The following is a 24,235-nucleotide window of genomic DNA, read 5'->3' on the forward strand; positions in this document are numbered from 1 at the left end:
AGCAAAAAACTCTTTGAAAACTTTTTGAATTTTTTCATAAACGAAAAAAAACTTGTGTCCCTGGAAAGACCACTGAGGGGTTTATTGAGTGTTATCTCAAGACCAATGCTGCTAACCTCTCAGCGCTGGATCCGCCTTAAGGTGCTGAAGCCATGCACAACCATTGTCATCGCTTCGAAAAGATGAGAACGAGATTTCCAGAGAGGCGCTTGAATGGAATCCAGAAGGACATCGAAGGAAAGGCAGACCCAGAAATTCGTGGCGGCGACGCCTAGCCGAACTGTCGATGAGAATCGACGCGGGACCATTGAGAAAGTAAGTATGTAATACCATTGCCATCTGTAAAAAGCTGTATTTTTTTGCTTTCTGGGCTTTGGGGTCAAGAATACTTGCCTGCCAAACTCACAAGTCCATACCTAAAGGATCTTCCGGAGATGACTTGAAAATGGCACCAACATTGATCTAGAACGAAATGTACGGAAAAGTGCCAGCGAGCATCTTAGGAGGCATTTGCAACTGACTGAAGGAATGTATTGAGGTCGATCAGGGCAAGTTAGAGCCAATCTTGATTTTTTTTATTGATGCTATTGCCAAGGCTCCATAGAATGTTACTAGTTGTTCAGGCCGGTTTCATGAGGGTAGATCTATTACGGATCAGATCTTCACACTACGGCAAATCCTCCAAAAATGCCATGAACACCAAGACCTTACGTACCATCTACCATAAAGGGTGATACGGTCAAGGGAAAACGCGTGTAAATCGGTGAAATCGTTTATTTAAAAAATCAAATTAAATTCCTTTTTCATGTTTAATTAGTATAAAATTCAGGAAAAATATTCAGTTAGGCTTCCGCTTTTCCAAATCCGAATTGCCGGGCCTTGCGCTTAACCCCTGCCATCAGATTTTGTACAGCCACCTTGTCCACCTTCTTCGCCGCAGAAAGCCAGTTTGCCTTGAACTGCTGCTCGTCCTTAGCAGTTTTTTTGGTCTTTTTTAGGTTCCGCTTGACAATAGCCCAGTATTTCTCAATTGGGCGGAGCTCTGGCGTGTTGGGAGGGTTCTTGTCCTTGGGAACCACCTGCACGTTGTTGGCGGCGTACCACTCCATGGCCTTTTTACCGTAATGGCCAAATGCCAAATCCGGCCAAAACAGTACGGAACAACCGTGTTTCTTCAGGAAAGGCAGCAGACGTTTATTCAAACACTCTTTCATGTAAATTTCTTGGTTGACAGTCCCGGAAGCTATGGAAATGCTGCTTTTCAAGCCACAGGTACAGATGGCTTGCCAAACCAGATATTTCTTCGCGAACTTTGACAGTTTTATGTGCTTGCAAATATCTGCTGCCTTTCCCCTTCTTTTTGCCGTATAAAACTCCTGTCCCGGAAGCTGCTTGTAGTCGGCTTTGACGTAGATTTCGTCGTCCATTACCACGCAGTCAAACTTCGTCAGCATCTTCATGTACAGCCTCCGGGATCGCGCTTTGGCCGTCGTATTTTGTTTATCATCGCGATTTAGAGTCACTGCCTTCTTGTAAGTCGATAGTCCGGCTCGTTTTTTGGCTCGATGCACGGTTGTAGACGATACACCCAGCTTATTTGCGGCAACTCGGAGAGAGAGGTTAGGGTTTCGCTTGAAACTACCGGCAACTCTTTTTGTCGTCTCAGGGGCTTCCGGTTTTCGATTTCCCCCGATCCAGACTTCCTGGCTGTCGACAAACGTTCCCGAAACACTTTAATTACATTTGTAACGGTTGATTTGGCAACTTTTAGCGATTTTGCCAGCTTTGCGTGCGAGTAGCTCGGATTTTCGCAATGCGCGAGCAAAATTCTGATACGCTGCTCTTCTTCCTTGGACGGCATTTTGACAACTGAAGAGTGAATTCCAAAATCGAAACAGGAGCAACATTTCACACACACACACCTTCAAAATGAGGGGTGTTCAGGTTTTTTAAATGCAAAATTGAAAGAAATACGTCAAGTTGATATTGACCAAATTTTGACCGTATTAACCTTTAGACTTCAAAGCCGCATACGACACGATCGATCGAGCAATGGTAAATTATGGACGAGAACAGATTTACCGGGAAGAGCTGAACAGTCTGATCAATATGACGATGGATGGAACGCAGTGCTGTGTGCGGATTCCGCATGAATTGTCAAGTTCATTCGAATTGCGCAGGGGACTTCGACAAGGCGATGGTCAATCCTGCATGATATTCAACATGGCGCTAGAAGTCACACGGCTCACTGGTGACCGCAGTCAATGCCACCAGCCTTGAGATCTGGCGACGAATGACAAGCTGACTCCACAAGCAACTGCGATCGAGAAGCCTTAGCCCTCGCACGAAGTGTATCCTGTACATGACGTTTATTAGACCGGTTGTCCTCTACGGGCACGAGACGTGGATATTGCTCGAGGAAGACCTGCGCACACTCGCAGTACCTCTAGCCTCTAGGAGCCTACGATGTTCATTGGAGCAGTCTAGGACGGTAGCTTTATCGAAGTCCAACCATGTGTTCCTGTTCGCAATTTTCAACGACGGATGACTGCCGCAGGCAGCTCTTTGATGCTGGGGTTTGACGCTGTAGTTCATGTTGCTAAAATGCGTTTTAATTTTGTGACATTGCATTTATGTTTCGACTTTCTAGTCCGTAGTTTATAGCTAGTCTGCCTTACATAGGATTTAGATCCGAGGGATCATTTGAATAAAGAAATATACATAAAACCAAAAAATTTAGATTCATATTAAGCACACAAATCAGAAAGTCATATCTTCCCAATCCTCGAGGGTGAAAACTGCAGGTTAATCCCTCGAAATAAATCGTACAAAAAAGATCTCCTCAATTGTTAAACGACCCCTTATGTCTGCGTACTTTCATCCGTGTGTGACACTTTCGCGTAAAATTATAAAAATTATTACCGGGAGTGATCAATTAAGAGTGTTTATAAATATATGTACACGTTGCTTGAGTCGATTCTCCTACCAGTCAACGCAATATTGTACAAGAACTAGTTTTCCAAAGCAACTACATTCATATTCCATGGGTCGTATGCATATTGTCAGTCTTGGATGGTTTACGAGCTTTTTCAAGGGGCGAGGGGTTTCGCATCGAACATTCTCTTCCCGGATTTCATATTTCACCTTCACCGCAAAATTTTTATGGCGTGTTGAACAGTTGTACTTAATTAGGATCATTGGTATCAGGACAGGAAGAAAGAAACAAAAAACGGCTCTTAAATCAGCAATGTTAATTAAGTCATCAATTTCCGCGTTTGGAATGATCCTCAACTCTCATCAACAAAGTAAACTTAATTCCGATCGTTGTTAAATTTACCATCGACTGTAGGTGAATCTCTTGATGTAATGCTTCAGTCATTTCTTTGAATGTTAAGTAGCGGACCGCCGTTAACGGACTGTAAAATGTGCAGATTCAAATGACACTGTTTGGAGCTGGAGCAGCTGACCAGTGACCGTACATCCGGTGCATATTATTTTAACTGTTCTCAACGTTCATCGATTACAAATATACACGCACTGACTTCCGAGTGCTGGCCAATATGCACGAAATTTACAATCGCCCCACGGTTTAAAAAATTCTATCAAGAAGCACCAAAAGCGGGAAAATCCTTGTCATCATTCGTCAAACTTAACGAGTGCCGGGTGAATCCGCTACATTGCACGACGTCATCGATAAACGGCCTCGAGTTGTTACCTACCTACTCGAGAATCTGAGGCCAAGCCTCCCTCCCACGGAAAGAACGCATGCTTCCTCCATGCTGTTTGCCAGCAGCGCCAATCGTCAAGAGCACATTTTCTCAAAATGACATTGAACAAACCGACAAAAAAAAATTGAACCAGCTAACAGGCTTGAGGCCGAGTTCAAAAACAAGACCAAAAAAAATCCGACGCTATGGAAAATTCGAACATTGACCACTGTCAAGTGCACCACGAATCCACCTGTGTAGGTACCAACCAACCCGATATCGTGCAGCATTTGCCGCTTTGAAACGTTGAAACTTCGATCGTGTCGTTCGGATTGCCGAGCGATCTGATTGATTTCGACAGGTTTTACTGCGTTTGGAGTATGATTTTTAAGTCCAAACACGGTGGCCGTTAGGTTCGGTTTCGATAACGGCTTGACAGCCTATATTAGTTACATAAACAAAATATTGGTTTCCATGCCATCATGCCAGTTTTCATTTTGAGTTTCACAGAATATTTTTGAAATATTTCGTTGTAGAAACGACTGATTCAGAGGGAAACTTTACCATCAACATTCACTGCACATCAGGTCGTTAAAGGTTATCTGTGGTTACAGTTACTCTATGAGAATATTTCTTCCTAAACAATCGCCAGGTATTTTGGCTTACTTTTAAGCCGGAGATATCATCATTTGTATCATGTATCCAGTATCATCCTGTGTCGGTCTGCAAATGAGTAAGTAGTCTAGTTTAGAAAATCCAATTTGTTAAAATTCATACATACAAAAAATAGAGATTTTTTGCATTTTTACCAGCACAAATGATTACAAACAATTCTTACTTTAAGTACGAAATTTATCATGAAACTGTGACCGACCAGTCAGAAAAACAATAACAACATAAGAAACTAATCAAATCGGGAGATCTAAGCAAGCATCATTCGCTTGAAGTCGTGTTTGACAGCCGCTCCCGAGCGAAAATTTTCAACATCTTCATCAAATTTAGAAAAAAATCTAAATCGCAGTTTGAAGGAGCAAGAGTTGTGCTTAAGGTTCAGTGAAAGTTGTGGAACATGAACCGAAGAAGGACTTGAAAATTTTATAACAATAACATTTCTGCAAGAAAAAGTATCATACAAATCCTTGTCGGCTGCATTAAGGTCGACAGTGGCAAAGATTGGATAACCTGTGGAATCGATGGCTGATAGACAGAGTCCTTCTTCACCACATTATGTTTTGCGGAAATGTTTCTGATAACTGTTCAAATAAGTCTGTACTGTTTGAGTATCGAACAAAGAATGATTTCATGTTCCCATTTCTTCACTGCAAGCAGGGCTTTGTGGCTCAAAGGTGTCCTCGAAAACAACAGATGAAGAATCTGATTTACCCTCGGATTGTTGGAGCTGGATCTTGAACTTCGGTAGTGCAATTCGATGTTGGATCAGCTTTCGCCGGCCATGCCAGGAATCCAGAAGCACGTTGTAGGTAACGCTGCCGACTGCCTCGATCACATATCCAGGAACCCATTTCCAGCTGTTGGCTTCGTGAATTTTGGTGCAAACCTTGTCATCAACCTCGAAACGTCGCGAGGGAAACGTGCCTTCACTGGGGTGTGACTGCGGCTTGAGTAGTAAATCCAGTGTAGTACGCATTTTCCTTCCGATCATCAGTTCTGCCGGAGATTTCCCTTTGAGGATCCGACTGGGAGTGGAGCGGTAGGTTTGCAGAAAAGTATGAAGAATTTCTGCAATGTTTCCACCCTTGCCTTCCTCGATATTGAGCATGGAGCGCTTCATCATGTCGACAAACCTTTCTGCTTGCCCGTTTGATTGAGGATGGTATGGTGCAGTTCGCAGGTGTTGTATACCATTGGATTTTCAGAGAGCAGCGAACTGTTCGGATGTGAATTGCGTTCCGTTGTCAGTTACGATTGTTTCTGGAACGTCAGCTGGAACGCCGGAACAGCTCGTTCAGGAACTCGAAGACCGCCAACGTTGTGGGAGAACGGGCCGCTTTGATTTCGGGCCATTTTGAGTGGGCATCGATGACAATCAGGAAATGTTGGTTGAAGAATGGAATCGAGATGAATTCGCTCCCAGGAATGTTTGGTTGCTGGCCATGGCTGAGGAGATACCTTCGGTGGGGATTTGGAATGTATGGCACAGCTATTGCAACGTTTGATGTACTCCGAGATGCATTCATCGATTTTTGGCCAGAACACGTAGCTTCGGGCCACAGCTTTCATCCTTTCGATGACAGGGTGCCCTCGGTGAAGTTGCTTGAATATTCGTTGAAGCAAACTGTTCGGAATCACCAGTCTGTCGGCCATCATCAGGCAGCCTTTCACACAGCTTCACGATTGGAATGAAACTGTTTGACCGTTTCATGCTGGATACTGCTGACATCGGAAGGCCATCCTTTTTGGGTGAACTCGGTAACTTGCTGGAGGACAGGACATTTGCTTGTCACACGTTGGATCAATTTGAAGGAAACAGGTAAAGATTCCATGGCTTCATCCAAAAGAACCTCAACGTCTTCTTCGAGTTGGAGGGATGCGATTATGAAATCTTCATCCGTCTTGGTGTGGCTACTGATCAAACGGGATAGAATGTCTGCATATCCGAATTGATTGGTGGATACGTACTGGATGTCGAAATCGTAGCACAGGAGCGCGCCCAACGTTGGAGACGATTCGCTATATGTAGTGGAATATCCTTTTTGCAACCCAAAATTCGGAGCAAGGGCTTTTGATCCGTCTGCAGAGTGAACCGTCGACCGAGAAGCATGCGATGAAATTTGGTAACCGCAAAAACAAGGCTGAGTCCTTCCTTTTCGATCTGACTGTACCCGATCCAGCTGACGTAAGCGTTCGGGAAGCATGAGCGATTGCCTTGAGAGAACCATCCGGAAATCGATGCATGATGACGGCACTAATTCCGGATTTCAACGCGTCAGCAGCAACGATGTTGTCCAAGCTCGGATCGTAGTGGGTCAGCAATAGATCTGATTGGAGCGTCGTCTTGAATTTCTCGAAAGCTTGATGGCATTCTTGAGACCAGATAAACTTGACGTCCTTCTTCAATAGTGCATCAAGAGGGCGCCTAAGTTGGTGCATAGCGCGTACAAACTTCCCGTAGAAATTTACCGCACCAAGAAACGAGCGGAGAGATGAGACGTCTGTTGGTGCTGGCATTCTGGCGATGGCTTCAATCTTCGAAGGATCTGGGCGTATGCCTTTTTCGTCAACAATATGGCCCAGATACTTGATTCACCGCTGGAGAATGTTGCATTTGTCTTCACGAAGACGGAACCCATACTCGCCGAGTCGGTTGAAGAGTGCTCGTACACGGAAAATAATAAAAAGGTAAAATTTACCGAGTTAGCAAAGGTGAACACTCGTGAAAGCCAAAAAGGTAACTTCTACCTCTTCGAGGTGAAACTCACCTCGCAGTGAGGTAAAATTTACCTGAATCGAGGTTGGAAAAAAGGTACAATTCACCGAGAATAAAGGTGAATCCAAAAAAGGTAAATCTTACCTCGTAGCGAGGTGAAGTTCACCTAAATTGAGCTCGATAAAGAAGTATAATTCACCTAGAAAAAAAGGTAAATCCAAATAAGGTAAAACTTACCTCGTAGCGAGGTGTAATTGACCTGGATTGAGCTAAACAAAACGGTACAATTCTTCTAAAAAAAAGTAACTATTCGCCGAACCCGTTCATTGAGGTTAAGCTGTTTTGTCATTCTAGGAACAAGTTTTGCTTTGTGCCTAATATGTGAAAATCGGAATAGAATGGTAAGTGTTCTTAAATATCATTTAGTTGTGCTGGTTCTCGTCATAATACTATTGATTTTGTTTCAGATCGGCCCATAGAGCTTTGAGGTGTATTCCACGTCATCCTCCAGCCGGAAAAGCCGAACCTGACCGGATTAGTCGAACGGAGGAGGCCATGAATGTAGGCTATGGTCGTTGTTGACGGGTGTGTTTTTTTTCTTCACCGAAAAATTTCAAGAGCTCTCAAAACGAGAAACTAAACTGAAAATTGCATCTTTAAGTTGAGGAAAAGGTCGTTCAACAAATTGAGAAGCTGGAATAGGTCTCATCGGTGAAAGAGGGAATTATCTTTAGACCCGGAGCTAACAGGAGCCCCATCAGCCGATAAGAAATTTAAGCGAACACTTACAACTCGTATCCTTTACAAATTGGTTTTGGTTGTTTATTTAGCAGCACATTTTCTGAAGCACTTCTTTTTTCTTTTATAAATTGTTTGGTTTAATCTTTATTATATTGTTAGATTTTAGTAAAGAAACCAGTAAATTATTTCAATTGAATGTACGTTTTTTTATAGAATTGCTTTTTTTATAACTATTTGAAAATATACCATATGGTGGATTAAACTGGTGATTTTTTTTTATAAAATTATATTTTAAAAATCAAATTTACACTGTGCAACAGCTGTTTTTTTTAAATTTAGTTGATAAACCATGCACTGTTTAAATTATACATATAGTTAATTTACTATTTAATGCTACTTTTCAAAAACCTTGAGTAAAAAAAAAGATATAAACTTTCAAACATTATAAATTCGATTTGTTTTATTAGTTATTTTTTAAGTGTAGAAAATGTGCTGCTCTATAGTCTGTTTGATTAATTTAAGTTTAATATATTTTTTAGATCGTCGAAAGGTAAGTGTTTGAAATTTTTTTTACACAAAATAAAAATCTCATTGAATAATAGTGGTTGAAGAAACCAAATGAAGACAAACGCATGAGTAGCTAATTTCATGTTATTAATGGCAAAGGTTGTGATATGTTTATCTGTATCTGGCTCTCCGGTGTGAATTTAAGATTTTTAAGGCTTTAATTTACTACTACTTTAATCGAAAGATGACTGGATCTTTTGAGAAATATGTACATGGAGAATCACTCATCACGGAAACTTTCATGCGTGTTACCTCAAAATAGCTTTCACGCATTCGCACCTCTAAGAACTTGAAATATTTATCGCTTACTCAACATAAAAGAGTTGTTAACATTTTTAACAAATGGAGGCACATTATGAACATATTTGATTGTTTTTTGATTTTCAAATTTGAAATGGTCTACATTTTTTTTTTGAGTCCATCATAGCAGTTTGATCATTCATCTATAATACTAGTCATAGGAGATTGTCGAATGGTAAGCGGTAGTTTTAACATGAACTTTATGAAGCTCGTAAAAAACTGTAAGGATGAAATGAGATAAGGTTTGCGTGGTTAAGTATCTCTCGGAAGTAACGGAAAAGGCGTTTGTTATTGCTTTTTGGGAATCATGCGCCAGAATTGATGGTATGGCCAATTTCTTATGCATTTTTAGAATCGTAGATTTGATTCTTTAGATAAGTATTCAAAGAAAAAGTTTCAAATATTTATGTTGTACCAAATACAGTTAAAGCTATGAATTGTCATCAGACATAGAGAATTACAGACAAACACTAAAAGTTGGATGTTGGGAATGAATTGAATAATGTAGGAATCAGGAATTGTGCAGGGTGAGAACTTTATGTTAATTGAAATATTGATAGCACGGTTAATATATTCGAATACTGTGATCTTCGTTTGTGCGTTTGTGCATTTTATTTAGTATCATTTTTTAGGTTGTTGTTTTATTATACCATTAAAGCTATTAAGAAAATGCCCTATGATCCTGATACAAACTTTGTGGGGTTTTGAATCATACTCCAAGTCTTTTTGAAGTATTTTTTTTAGTAGTTTTTTTTTTGTATTAAAGCTCAAACGTTGCTTGAGTTGGGACAATCTATGAGAGCATATTTAAGTTTGATAGACAATATGCATTAAAATTTTCACTCGAAATAAAAAGCAATAAGAAACAAGAATTTTAAGAGTCCCTATATAGTTAATTTTTGTCGCTGTTAAACTTAACATACCCATGCCTTTTTATGAACTAATAGGAGTTCGGAAAATAATTTTTTTGGTTCATCGTAACACTAGTCAAAAGTGTCTCCCAATCAATTCCTTAAACCCCTCTCCCAACCAAAATTGTTTTACTAGGATGCAGAGGTAACCTCGGTCCTAAAGCACAAAATAGATCTTTCATCCTTTTCTCTTTCTTCCAATCTATCCATTGACTACTAGGACGTGGCCGGCGCCGTTATTGACGTTAAAAGAGAGAGCATCAGTTTTGTGCAGTGTGAATGAGCTGCTAATCCCAAGCACCATTCATTTGACCTCTGAACAAAATTGATGGCCTCGGTCAATCACGGAGTAGCAACCATTGGCGATGTGGAACTTGTTCTACTGAGCCACGCCAGCGATCGTGGAACTCGAAGTGATTGTTATCATAATGTGTTTTTGGAAAAAACAATTCATAAATTTTCTACAACCATGCATTTCGAGTTTTACGGGTCAAGGTGGATGTGAGTAGCTAATCAAGCTAAGCTAAGCTAAGCTAATAAATATAATTTTTGAAAGAATTTTGTATTTTTTTTCTTACTGAAGAAACCAATCAAACTAACCAGCATTTAGCTTTTAAATCAGTAAATGGGAAAACGGTATTATTTACTATTTTGCTAGGTGAATACGAAAAAGGTAAAATTTACCTTTTTGATAGGTGAATTGAAAAAAGGTAAAAGAAAAAAAGGTAAAATTTACCTCGAAAGAGGGGTGGAAAAAATGCACCTCGCAAAAAGGTAAATTTTACCTTTTTTTTATTTTCCGTGTAGTCGCATCCCATCCTCGTCGCCAATTGATAACTGTTCAAATAAGGGGCCGTTCAGATACCACGTGGACAGAAAAATGAGATTTTTGACCCCCTCCTCCCCCTCCGTGGACAAGCGTGGACATTTGACAAACCCCTACCCCCCTCCCCGGATGTCCACGTGGACAGATTTGAAAAAGTTTTTTTTTTAAATACCTATAATTCGACAGTTAGAAAACACCACTTTTTGCCTTTTTGTTATAGAATTGGCTGATTTTGAAAAAAACCGAGTAATTCCTGGTATCATAAATTTTTAAAAATATTAAATTTGTAAATTATTATACTTATCACTTGCTTTCAAGAGCTACTAATTGTTAAAACTTAAACTGGAAAGCTTTGCTATTTTAAGATTTTGGTTTAAACCTCTTAATATTTATTCACCATTAGAAAATATTTTTGAAGTAAGTATGTCCACGTGGACATGACCCACACCCCTACCCCCCTCTCCGTGGACAAGCGTGGACATTTCCATACCCCCCTCCCCCCCTCAAGTTGTCGACGTGGTATGTGAACGGCCCCTAAGTCTGTACTGTTTGACTATCGAACAAAGAATGATTTTATTTTCCCAATTTTCACATGACATAAATTTCCATGTTACTGCGATCAGGCTGCTAACAGTTTCAAATACAGAAGCATCGTTGTCGTGCATGATTGTTCATATTATTCGGTTGAAGAAGGAAAAATTGAATGCTTCGATTTTTTGGCTCTGAATGTAGTCAAGCATGGCTCATTGAAAATGATTGATTTTCGGAACATTGGACATAAGTATCTTGATTCCATTAATATTATTTTCTTTTTCTCATTTTTGTATTACACTTCCTACTGATATTCACCCTCCTTAAATTATTTGTTCCTGAATTTGCAGGATTCTGGATTTCAGATATTCCGTAAACTAGGTAATATGCTGTCAGTCCCACCAAAAATTGGTTATTGAAGGAAGGTGTTCCTTTTCAGCAACTTTAAAGTTCGATGTGTTGATGTTGGTGTTTTTTCGGTAAGTTCATCCTAATGCTTATTTGATGAAATCGAGCCTAACCAAGTGACCGTAAGCACTAAAGCTTTGCATTTTTGTAGCTTTATACCAGCATTCAAGTGCTGAATTACACTATATCAGCACATCAAGTGATATTTTGCCCTTCGAGTGCTTTACTGCATCACATTAGAATAATACCACTCTTTTTAAATGCAACTAGCATTTTGTCAGCTCTGCACAATGCTATAAATCAGAATAACAAATGCTATATTTTCTATAGTTCTTTATCATGAACATATTTTTGACGCTAGACACGAATGCCATAATGCTGGTAAATTGTCAGACAGGGTTGGTCGGCTCTTCTCAAACAACAAAGAGCCGGGAGAAAACAACACTGTTTTCAGTTCGGCTTCCAAGAGTAATCCTCTTTCGCTAATCGTGCTCCACTCGTTACCCGAGTTTACACGAGCTGTAAGGCTGGCCTGTAAGTGACTCGGACGGCAAGTGTGAGAGCATTCGCATCTGAGTGGGAGAAAGAGAATTCTCAACAAAGAGCGCTCTGTGTTTCAGTCATACACCTCAGAGTAAATGAAAAAAAAAATTTTTCCCACCACACAACGTAGAAAAAATAACAACAATATCTGCCCCGCTACCATGCCCACTGTTGTTAGCTGTTTTGGGTTCTATTTTCTTGCAAAAGGTAGCGTTCGAAGAAGAGGTGCCAGGTGGTTTAGTAAAAATTCAGGACACCGCGAAGAACAAAACCAGGATTTCTCAGGACATCAGTAGATTGGTGGAAATACAATGCAGCTCTTCTTAGATTGCATAAATTAAGGCGAAATAGCGGTGCAGTATACGCCTTAATTTATGCAACAGAAGAGATGAGAAATTAGGTGGCTTGTAGTTTATACCGAAAAACACCGTTCAATATATCGTCTGAACCGATGTTTACTTTGGTTTAAGAGGTTAAACTGGTTTTATTACAAAATGAATTGCAATTACGATCAGGACGGCTTATAGAAAATCAGGACACCTCTGGGATCTTTGATTCGAAGAGCAGCTTCTTTTCTCTTGAACGTACCAAGAATAAACTGAGTTAGCTCTGAGAGCTCAACACAATGCGCTACAGATTTTTCCGGAGAAGGGAATTCTCTTCATCAGCGGATGTAAATGCTCTCGCTCACTCTTATGTGTTGACAATCTCACTCTTGATTTCAGTGCGATATATTTCTCCCCGCAGAGATTGGGGAAGCAGACGAAAAAAATTGCACTCTCTTTCACTGGACAAGTCGATCTGAGAAGTTTTGCCACCCATGGTGTCAGAAATAAAACCTAAAAAAAATATTTTTGAGGTTTATATTGTTTTGTTTGCTCAGGTTATCATTATTTTAATAATTTCATTATTACCTTTTGATTTTTTTTCCAATGTACAACAATTAAAAAAACAACAGTTGGTTTGAAGGTAAGATGATGAAAAATGGAAAAAAATAGGTAAGGAGATCAGCGGGTGGTAAGACAGGGCATCACACAAACGGAAAACTAATATACAATGGATTGTGTGTTCAAGCCAGCCGGAGTATCTCGGCAAATTTGGAATCATGAGTAGGTTACTTAGGTACTTTTTCAAGATTCCTAGTTTGTTTCGAACAGTTGGAAGGGAGTAAGATGAATCAAACCTATCCCAAGCCAGTGGTAACGGACCTTTAAGTTGTGTTGCAAATATTGTTGATGAGTTAAGCATGACCAATATTTGAATGTGCGATCGAGACTTCCCGTACCGACTCGAATCGAAAGACCTATCAGCCACTGGTGGGTTTAACTACATACATACATACATATTAAATTAGGATTGTATCCCATTTACCCGAAAACCATTGCTCAGAATGAATGTTTACCAGAATGACAAATACCCGAAATCAAACCCCAGAATGAACCATTTCCCAGAAAAAAATTCCCCAGAATGCACCATTTACCAGAAAATTTTTTTCCCAGAATGGACCATTTCCCAGAATTTTTTTCCTCAGAATGGAACATTTACCAGAATGGCACAAATCCCAGATTTTTTCCTCTAGTATTTTTATTTGTTTTTTTTTTTCTAATGAATTCTTAAATATTTCATATGATTCGAAATTATTTTTTTCAAAATGATTTTTCAAATGAAACTACGACTTTCCAACTAAATTTATTTTAGAACCAAAATTGTGCTTTATTTATGGTTTGGGTACTTTAATTGATTCAATGCTTACCATGGTCCTTTAAAAAACCTTTAATTTTTCTGGGGAATGGTTCGTCTGGGGAAAAAAATTCTGGGGAATGGTTCTTTCTGGCGATTGGAATTCTGGGGATTTTTCATTCTGGGCAATGGTTTTCGGGTAAATGGAGTACAACCCTATGTAAGCACTACAGTGGCATTAGGCCAAAGCACATTAGCCTTGATTGATGCTGAATAAATGTCAATTGTCAAAATGTCTTCTTTTCCAAAGATTTAAGGCGGTCCTGATAGCAGAATCAATCCCCCTTATTCTGCGCCGCGCGTGAGGTGACGATAGTCGAATCACCCTAGTCACCCGATTCCAGTAGTCGCTTCAGGTGAGAAACGTCTTTTAGAATGAACTTTTTGAGTTCTTATCCTAATCTAGTAGTCAGCTGGGCATGAACCTCTGTCATATCGGCTTCGGGAATAATGTGACAAGACTCACGTGACTCCGACTCGACTCGACTATCGTCACCTCACGCGCGGCGCAGAATAAGGGGGAATGTCAAATGTCAGAGATGTCATGAGTTCGATTCCAGGTCATCTTCAGCCAAAAAATAAATAAAATATCATGTAGGAAATGAAACCCGAGAAACCTTAATATGCATAATTCAATATAACAAATTTAGTATCATGGCAAAAAATGAAGCCAAACACAAATCGAAAAAATATTTTTTTCCACATGGTCAAACCTGACGTTCAACATTTAAATTTTCCCAGCATTTTGCCCGCCAACGCTATGGCATCAACCAATGCTAATACAGTGCTTTTATAGAGTTATACAAGTTTCTGCACTAAGGCAGAAGTTAATTTCGCCAAACCTGGTTTACAGAGCTAACATGATGCACGGAATGAAGCTCTATAGCTGACGTTAGAGCAGAATTGGTGCTAGATTTTAGTGCTTATGGTTACTTGGGTAGTGCTATTAAGGTTTCTAGAGACAACGGGATTCTTTCGAATACGAGTCATCTTTAAGAAAAAAACATTTGAATGACATTTACAGATTCATTTTTTTTTTTTTCAATTCATTTACTGATTCAATGAGGCCATGAGCCAAGTAGGTCATGTCGAATTTCCAAATTCGACCATATACATTTTAAAGATTGACCTAAAAAACAGACCTGTGAAAAATTTCAGCTCAATCGGACTTGATTTAGAAGTACCTCAATATGCTTAAAATTTCGGGTTTTTTACCCTAAAAAATCGCCAAGTTTTGATGCCAAATGACTTAATAATTCATAAAACGTCGAAATCTGGTGTTATATCGAAAACAATTTTTTGTCAAAAATCGACTTTAGAATTTCAAAAGTCACGTAAAAGGAAGGGGACCGAAGTAAATTCGGAAAATCGAAATTTTAATTTTGACTTTGAAATGCACGAAACGTCGAAATCTGGTGTTATCTTGAAACAAAAATTTTTGATCAAAAATCTACTTTGTGGGACTAGGTCGATATTATGAAAAACGCCCGGTTTTCCGAAAAACAGTTCCAGAAAGTCGATTTTTGATCAATTTTTTTAATAACATCAGATCTCAACGTTTCATGCATTTCCAAGTCGTTTGGCGTCAAAACTGAAATTTCGATTTTTCGGATTTTCCTTGGTGATTTTTGAGGGTAAAAAAAACGAAACTTTGAGCACCTTGAGGCACCCCTGAATCATGTTCGATTAAGCTGAAATGTTGTAAAGGTCAGTTTTTTGGGCCAATCTACAAAATGTATATGGTCGGTTTTTAAAATTCGATCTTGAAATTTTTCCCATACATACATTGCCACCCTACGACCTACGTTTATTTTACATCTTTTAAAACTTAACACGTTCTTATGAGCTGAGCAAAATAACGCATGAAAATAACACCACCGATACATAGGTACTTATATCGTTGGACGGTATTAAAAGGTGTAAAAAAATTGACTATAATCAAGTTCATTCATCGATACCGACACCAATTTGCCTCAAAGAAGCTGGCTTATACCTAATTTGCTACGGTTTTTTGTTTGTTTTGGAAGTAAGAATTCACTTTCGTCAATAAAACTTCACTGACACGGATCTGACCGGTTTAGAAAAAACAAGCGATTATTCCAGAATCACCATTTCTAATACGATGATTGGTGAAAAATTAATAGGTAGGTACATAGATGATACATCTCAGGGCGTAAACACATGAACACTTCCGCCCACAATTTTTTTGAAAACATGAACAATTTGTTCATCCATCTTTCAATTCTGTTAATTACATTTCTGAGCAAAATGGATTAGATGAGGGTGAGCACAATATTCATGGTTTTAGGGTATTGATCCCACACTTTCAGCCGAGAATGTAGGAGCTTGATTTTCGACAATTGACTACAACTGAAGTGAAGCCAAGTTGAGGTAAGTAGATCGATATAAATCGAATCAGCCACATGCTAGGTATTTAGTATTAGCGAGCACAGAACAAGCACAGAGAATCACAGCTCAATTTTCCCACACTATAATTACCACCATCCAACAATAAGTAGATGAGTAAGTTCGGTTCGTATAGTAAATTACTGTAGCGTAGCATGAGGTGTTTATAATTCGATAAACGCTTTGATGTAGCTTTTTGAAACGTTTATGTTGTTAAACACAAGTCATACACAAACAACCTTTTGCATACTTCCCTGGCGAGAGAATGCCGGTTAAATATGTAATAAAATATGTATTTAGAAAAAAAAAATCTAAACGAAATGGAAGTATGTTACTCTTGTAAAGCCTAACGTTAACATCCGTATCTTGAATGAATTTATATCAGACTAGCTGATCCCATACGAACTCCGTTTCGTTTTGAACTTGGAATATGTCTTGAACAGTTTGTATGAAAGTCAATTGCCGAACATTTTCCAGATGCACTTCCGAATTCATTGTTAAGTAATAATTGCAAAAATATTGGACGATTACTTTTTTTGTCGTCTGCTACTAAATTTAAAATCAGGAATCAGTTGACCGTGCGAAAAACCCCCGTCTATAAATTATGACGCAATTATTGCCAAAAAGTTAAACCCCTTTCGATGGCCTCTTATACAATCTTTGATATCTGAAATTGATTGCCCTTCCCTCAAAACTGCCGTGTAGAAATTTTCAAAGAAATCTATTGCATAATAACGTCAATATGGATAAGACAGTGAAAAATTGATTAACATGGACGACCCCTTTCGTCGACCCTTGGCAAAACATTTGACATCTGAAATCGATTGCCCGTCCCCGAAAACTACCGTGTGCAAATTTTTATTCCAAACCGATGTCAAATAACGACGATATTGCAAAAATATTGAAAGGTTAATATGGACGACCCCCTTTGCCGGCCCCTTAAACTGAATTAAATACCTGAAAACAATTGCTCGTCCCTCAAAACCCTCGTGTACCAATTTTCATCTGAATCCGATGTATAATAACGACAATATCGCATTAACAGTGAATATATAATATGGACGACCCCTTTGGCAGACCCCTGTTTTTAATTTGGATAAGTGAAATTCATTGTTTGTCCCCAATAACTCATATGTGCAAATTTTCATCCCAAACCGATGTATAAAAACGTTGATATCACTAAGATATTAAAAAGTGTATATGGACGACACCTTTTGTCGACCTCTTACACTGAATTTGATACCTCGAATCGATTGCATGTCACTCAAGACTATCGTGTACCAATTTTCAGCTGAATATGATGTATAATAACGCCAATATTGCAAAAACAGCAAACAGTTAATATGGACGACCCCTTTGGCTGACCCCTTACACAAAATTTGACACCTGAAATCAATTGCCCATCTTTCAAAACACTCATGCGCAAATTTTCAACACGATCCGACGAAAATTAACGTCAATATCGCGAAAACAATATTTGTCTTGTATGGACGACCCCCTTCAGAAGGGGTCATCCAAAAATCTGAAAACATTTTTCATCTTTCCTGGTCCTAATGAGCATCCATGCCAAATTTCAGATCTCTAGCTCTTAAGACGGCTGAGTCTATAGAGGACAAACAAACAAACAAACAAACATACAGAAATTGCTTTTTATATATATATATAGATAAGTAAATCACTTTTCCGAAATCATCAAATCTCTAATCATAGAACAGATTATCACCCTACAGAATCATAAAACTCCGAAAAATCGATGCCGCGTTAGTTTGTTCATCAAAGGTCACCCAATTCTATTCTTTTCCGGTCACTTCGACAGTTATAAAATTGGCATCGTTAAAGTGAACCAACGTTTACGTTTTTCCACCTTAATAGAGAAAACAACCTTGCTCTCCTGTACGATTATAACATCCCAGCAGTACAGTTGCATTCGTAGAAATCGTTGACCCCAGATTGTACATCACATTCGGCAAGCTGCGAGGATTGCGACATACCGCACCCATGCCATGGAATAATGACAATTATTGTACAAATACTGAACACGAAAAGGCACCTCAAGTGTGAACTTGACTCGTACTCGTAATGAGAAAACGACACGACACCGGCCGCGCACACAATTGGGCATCAAAACACCACCCCGAGCCGCTGATATGGGCAGCCAGATCTTCACATGTGAACCCATAATAAAGCCCAGCCCCCAGCACTCAACACAGGTCCGATTTGTCCACTCAACAGAAACCACAAATGTAAACAAACACCCACCCCGAGCAGCAAGAGGTCTATTGATAGTTAATAAGACCAGCCTGCTACCTACTGCAGAAAATTACGGCAGATTTCCAAAGTACACTACTAACCGACTGAAGCACGCGTGCAAGATCAACCCACAACTTTAATTATCATCACTCAGTGAACAACTTCAACTTCCACTCCACAATCTACAAGCAAACGAGAGAGAAAACGTCCGATCAAAGTGCCTCCGAATCACTGACTGAAGAACCCTGCCGGTCGTCCGCTGCGCTATATTTACAATTCTTTTGTTTTTCCAACACGAACCGAACAGAACAGCTTTATCGTCGTTCACCCACCGCGTGCCGGGCCGGGGTCCTTCTTTGTGGAGCTGGCTGGGCTCACTGTGCAGTACCGTGGCTGTGCTGTAGCGTCCGTCCGGTCCAGATTGATGCTAGCCGAACACGGTTCAGCAAAATTTTTAGGTGGCAGAGACACATCCTTCCCGTATCGTGTCACCATTTCGATCTTCCGGGCAGTGACAAACTATTCGTTTTTTCGAGAAACTTCCTTTAAAGGAAATGAAGGTAATAATATGATATTTAATGAAAAATAATTTATCTTTAAATACAAGAAATATTCTTGCTTTATCAAGAAACCTCTCTTTTATTTGTGGACACTTTTTTCAGTCATCTACTGATCTATTATTTCTAGCCTAGAAGCAGAATTTTTGCAAAATCATGATGTTTTACACGAATTCAGGCATTCGCGAGTAGGCATCTCCAAAAATTTGACCACTTTAATTCGGTTTTTAACATGATTTCCTTTGTCCATCAGAACACATCTGTCACATTGCGTCAAAACCGGTTGCATAGATTGCGATTCATGGAACTGCAAACTATTAGTCGTGTTCTGGTTGTCTTCTAGCCAAGCAACAGGTTCAGCCAGGAATAGTTTAGGGGTTTGCATTCAGTTATTCACAATGACCATACGGTTTTAACCATTGTTGCGATCAAAGGGACGGAGAGGCGCAAGATGTGGGTTCAAGTCCTAACGGGAGACAAGACGTATTTTTTTCGCATGTTTTTCAACATCAATTTTCATCTTATCTAGTACCTGAAATTTCAACTTACACAGTTGTATTCATTCCTCTACAAAAAAAAAACTCGACCAAATATTCGGTTTGGTTTGGCCGAATAGTTCAAAAGGCCGTTAGCCGAATACCACTATTCGGTACATCTCTAGTTTTGACCATAAGCAGTACGGTGGTGAGGTATTGAAAGAATCTGACGTTGTCGAAGTGTTCTCCTTGGTACATAAAGGGTGATACGATCAAAATTTGGTCAAGGGAAAACGCGTGTAAATCGGTGAAATCGTTTATTCAAAAAATCAAATTAAATTTCTTTTTCAAGTTTAATTAGTATAAAATTCAGAAAAAATATTCAGTTAGGCTTCCGCTTTTCCAAATCCGAATTGCCGGCCCTTACGCTTAACCCCTGCCATCAGATTTTGTACAGCCACCTTCTCCACCTTCTTCGCCGCAGAAAGCCAGTTTGCCTTGAACTGCTGCTCGTCCTTATCAGTTTTTTTGGTCTTCTTTAGGTTCCGCTTGACAATGGCCCAGTATTTCTCAATTGGGCGAAGCTCTGGGGTGTTGGGAAGTTCCTTGTCCTTGGGAACCATCTGCACGTTGTTGGCGGCACTCCATGGCCTTTTTACCGTAATGGCAAGATGCCAAATCCGGCCAAAATAGTACGGAACAACCGTGTTTTCCAGGAAAGGCAGCAGACGTTTATTCAAACACTCTTTCACGTAAATTTCTTGGTTGACAGTCCCGGAAGCTATGAAAATGCTGCCTTTCAAGCCACAGGTACAGATGGCTTGCCAAACCAGATATTTCTTCGCGAACTTTGGCAGTTTCATGTGCTTGAAAATATCTACTACCTTTCCCCTTCCTTTCGCCGTATAAAACTCCTGTCCCGGAAGCTGCTTGTAGTCGGCTTTGACCTAGGTTTCGTCGTCCATTATCACGCAGTCAAATTTCGTCAGCATCGTCGTGTACAGCCTCCGGGATCACGCTTTGGCCGTCGTATTTTGTTTATCATCGCGATTTGGAGTCACTACCTTCTTGTAAGTCGATAGTCCGGCTCATTTTTGGCTCGATGCACGGTTGTAGACGATACACCCAGCTTATTTGTGGCATCTCGGAGAGAGAGGTTAGGGTTTCGCTTGAAACTACCGGCAACTCTCTTTGTCGTCTCAGCGGCTTCCGGTTTTCGATTCCCCCCCGATCCAGACTTCCTGGCTGACGACAAACGTTCCCCAAACACTTTAATTACATTTGTAACGGTTGATTTGGCAGCTTTTAGCGATTTTGCCAGCTTTGCGTGCGAGTAGCTCGGATTTTCGAGATGCGCGAGCAAAATTTTGATACGCTGCTCTTCTTCCTTGGACGGCATTTTGACAACTGAAGAGTGAATTCCAAAATCAAAATAGGAGCAACATTCTACACACACACCTTCAAAATGAGGGGTGTTCAGGTTTTTTAAATGCAAAATTGAAAGAAATACGTCAAGTTGATATTGACCAAATTTTGACCATATCACCCTTTACGGCCCCGGATAGGCGCAAGATGTGGGTTCAAGTCCTACCGGGAGGCAACGCGAATTTTTTTCGCATATTTTTCAACATCAATTTTCATCTTATCTAGTCCCTGAAATTTCAACTTACACAGTTGGATTTATTCCTCTACAAAAAAAACTCGACAGAATATTCGGCCGAACAAATATATGGCCTAATTAGCTGTAAAGGTCAATAATATAACCATTCGGCCTTACGATCGATCGGTCTAATGACGATTCGGCCTAGTGACCATTCGGCCTTGCGACCATTTGGCCTAACAACCTCATGACCTCATGACTTTCGGCCGAATGACCCAGCCTCTCAAAGCACACCTTTCCTCATACAGCGGTAGTTGGATCGGGTCGTTCCAGGGAAGACGCCGTAGAACGTATCTTAGGAAACAGCGTGGAACTCGTTCAAGACGGTGGCATTGTGTCCTCTGAGCTGGAGCCCACACCTGGACGACGTACTCCATGATGCTACGTACTGATGCACAGTACATATATGACTTTCAATGCGTAAACGTCATCAAAATCCTTGGTGTTGCGACGCATCCTTTTGCAAAAGTAAGCGTGACATGTTCAGCAAATGGGAGCCTGTTGTCGATCTTCACTCCGAGGTCGAGAATACATTTCACGTTCTTCAGCCAAACTCCGGTTAGATGATTGTCAAAACGGATCGTTTTTCTTGCTCAAGAAAAGTTTATAACCTAGCACTTTTTCACGTTTGATAGCATTCCGTTTAAGCGGCATCACTCCTCCAGTCTAGGGATGTCAGATTGAAGGTCAGCAGTGTTTTTGATCTTCCGGAACATCTTCAGCTCATCGGCATAGAGGAGTGTATTGGACTGAAGTGTTGGGCACAGGCCATTCACGAAGTTTATAAACAGCAGGGGTCCGAATCTTCCAAGCATCGCTCAACATGTCTGCGTTCGCTTCTATCGGGAAAGAAGCCACTACAACGACGAGGCTTTCACCCGAGTTGAGCGTGTGAAAGCTCTTGGTGTGATTCTTGACAAACGGCTGGATTTCGAAATTCACACCAATTACAACGTCGATAAAGCTTCTAGAAGCCTAGGCCGACTATTCCGCATGACGAAAGACTTCAAGGATATCTATCCTACTGTTTAGTGTTTGAAGAGTTTCTATTGTAGTTTGAATCGTTCTGTCCTGGAATACGTTTCTGCTGTCTGGTGTTGCGGTTGTTGCGATTCGCCCTTCGACATCTAGATTGGCAAGACCTGTTCCCAGCTACGAGAGCCGCTGTCAACTAATCGACATCGACATGCTGCAAGCCCGCAGGACCGCCACAAGAGCCTCTCACCCTTATTCTTTGTTACGGCATATCTGACTTTTGTTCGAGCGCATTACGCTAGAAACGAAAAGAAGGACGTTAGAAGGAAAACGGGAAAGCAAAGTTTTTTTTACAATACTACTCGCAACACCAACTTTAAACTGATATTCTTGACAGTACCTTCATATTTGTTACCACTCACGCTGTAGTATTTTTTCGAAAAAAAACGACGGTTTTGTGACATCCCGAATTGACAACAGAGGATTTTGACGGAAATTGGGCAATATTATTTCATACTCTTCTCTTGCATCCTTAATATTTCGGAAACGCGTAAATTTTGGATTCTGAAAAAAGGCAGGATAGTGTCCTACTCTCTATAATCAACACAATGCTTTCAGAATGTTGCACGTCCAATTACAAAGAACGTAGCTATCGCCAAAGGAAGTGTCTCATTTCTAAATGAGCCGAGCTTTAATGATTTGTTCACTGCTCAATTGAACTCAATCTAGGTATATCTACAACTATTTCTACAAAGATACGCCGGACAGTGTGAGTTCGTACCACTATGTAAATAACGCACGATTGCAGTTTTCTCGTAAAATTTAAAATGCGTCTTGTATAACAATTAACACAGTGATATAAGAAACTATAAAGTAGCAAAATCATTTATTTAGGTATACTTCGGTTTCGAAATAATTGAAGCTTAGGATATACTTTCATTACATTAGGATATGCTAATGTACAATCCAAAAAAGTTCAACAACTTTTGGAGTGACGGCGAGGGTCATTCTCCAGTTATTAGAACTCCATAAAACCAACTGTCAATAGCTACACTTGATTAAATGGCGCGTGTTCAAATTTTTTGACAAACTGGTTTAGGTCGGTGGCATTTGTTGCCCCGAGCTGAATTGCCAAATAGTTAATTAAAAAAAAAACGAAATCAATATACGAGTTCCATTGCATTGGAACAGCCAACGATAACTGGTCGATTTTAGTTGTTTATTGTGGTGACCTTAACCACTTATGATACAATGCTGCTGCATTGGATATTTCCGTTTGTAGTGATAATTACGAAAAGTGAAGAATATGCTCCATATCGTGTAAGTTTCGAGGATATCGAGTTTTGAAACATAATCCTCATTCTAATTTTTTTGATATAGATAACCTTCTCGCTTACTTTTTTTAATTATCATTTTTGAGCGCATGCGATTATCTAATGAACTTCATGAAAAATGAAACTAATCATCAATGGTCCGATTTCATTTTCAAAACTAGGTTAACCTCCGGCTAATTGCCCACATTTATTTCTTCTTTTTACTACAAGGCTGTTTAAAAAACAAGAAATCGATGACAAGTCAAACATCCAAGGTCCATACATGCGTCATTGACTCTGTAGAGAGCAGGTCGTGTTGAGTGGGGTCAGAAGACGGGTAAAAGATAAAGCCTGTATCTGATGTTGTCTGATGTTCCGCCCGGATGTGCTGGGTTTGTGCCAAGCCAATAGACATTGGTGTTGACAGACGCATCAAGCATTTTGTATGTGTCATCACGTTGTAATACATAGCTGGAGAACTAGTCTCTCTAAAAATCCCCTCAATCAGAAATGGTTGAACCATGCACTTAAAAACACACATTACTCAGTATCAGTTTCGGATGAAAGCGTTAAATGATGAGTTAAACTTTGTTCTAACCTTTTCAATTGCTATTAAAATCTACGAGTGGTATGCGCAATGCGCACGTTGGGCTGGTTTTTCTCATTCTATCATGATGATTAATTGTTAAATTTGTCTAGCCTACACCATATGCTTCTTTTACTCTACTTCTCCTTTATCCCGCCAGGTAACCTCTAATGAGTGCTAATGACTTATCTTTGTTGGAGGGCCAAAGCAGATGAGTTAGTTGCCTCTACCTACGGCAGAAGCTAGGAAACCTAAACCAACTATGCGGATCCATCTGTTAGTCAGTCACTTGTATCATAACTATAGATTCTACTGTCAGCTTTAGTTAGCTGTAGCGCATTCATTTTTTT

The 24,235-nt window shown here is 39.9% G+C and overlaps 2 protein-coding genes across 4 annotated transcripts in view; both read right to left on the reverse strand.

Annotated features, from left to right (window-relative positions):
• LOC129743604 (protein yellow-like) overlaps positions 1–18,610 on the reverse strand; it is a 36,202-nt gene extending 17,592 nt beyond the window's left edge. The window contains exon 1 of one of the 3 annotated variants that reach the window (XM_055735690.1): positions 18,593–18,610. The gene's annotated coding sequence lies outside the window, so the exon portion shown is untranslated. Of the gene's footprint in view, positions 1–18,327; positions 18,570–18,592 lie in introns of those variants that run through there. The other 2 variants (XM_055735672.1, XM_055735682.1) reach the window with 2 other exon arrangements.
• LOC129738290 (uncharacterized) lies at positions 6,047–6,818 on the reverse strand. The gene is made up of 2 exons (XM_055729473.1): positions 6,551–6,818; positions 6,047–6,459 (listed from the first exon to the last, which is right to left on the reverse strand). The coding sequence occupies exons 1-2, from the start codon at positions 6,816–6,818 to the stop codon at positions 6,047–6,049; spliced, it is 681 nt and encodes a 226-aa protein (XP_055585448.1).
• Positions 18,611–24,235: the final 5,625 nt, after the last annotated feature.

The sequence above is a fragment of the Uranotaenia lowii genome, chromosome 1 (genome assembly GCF_029784155.1).
Source record: "Uranotaenia lowii strain MFRU-FL chromosome 1, ASM2978415v1, whole genome shotgun sequence".
Taxonomy (NCBI): Eukaryota; Metazoa; Arthropoda; class Insecta; order Diptera; family Culicidae; genus Uranotaenia; species Uranotaenia lowii.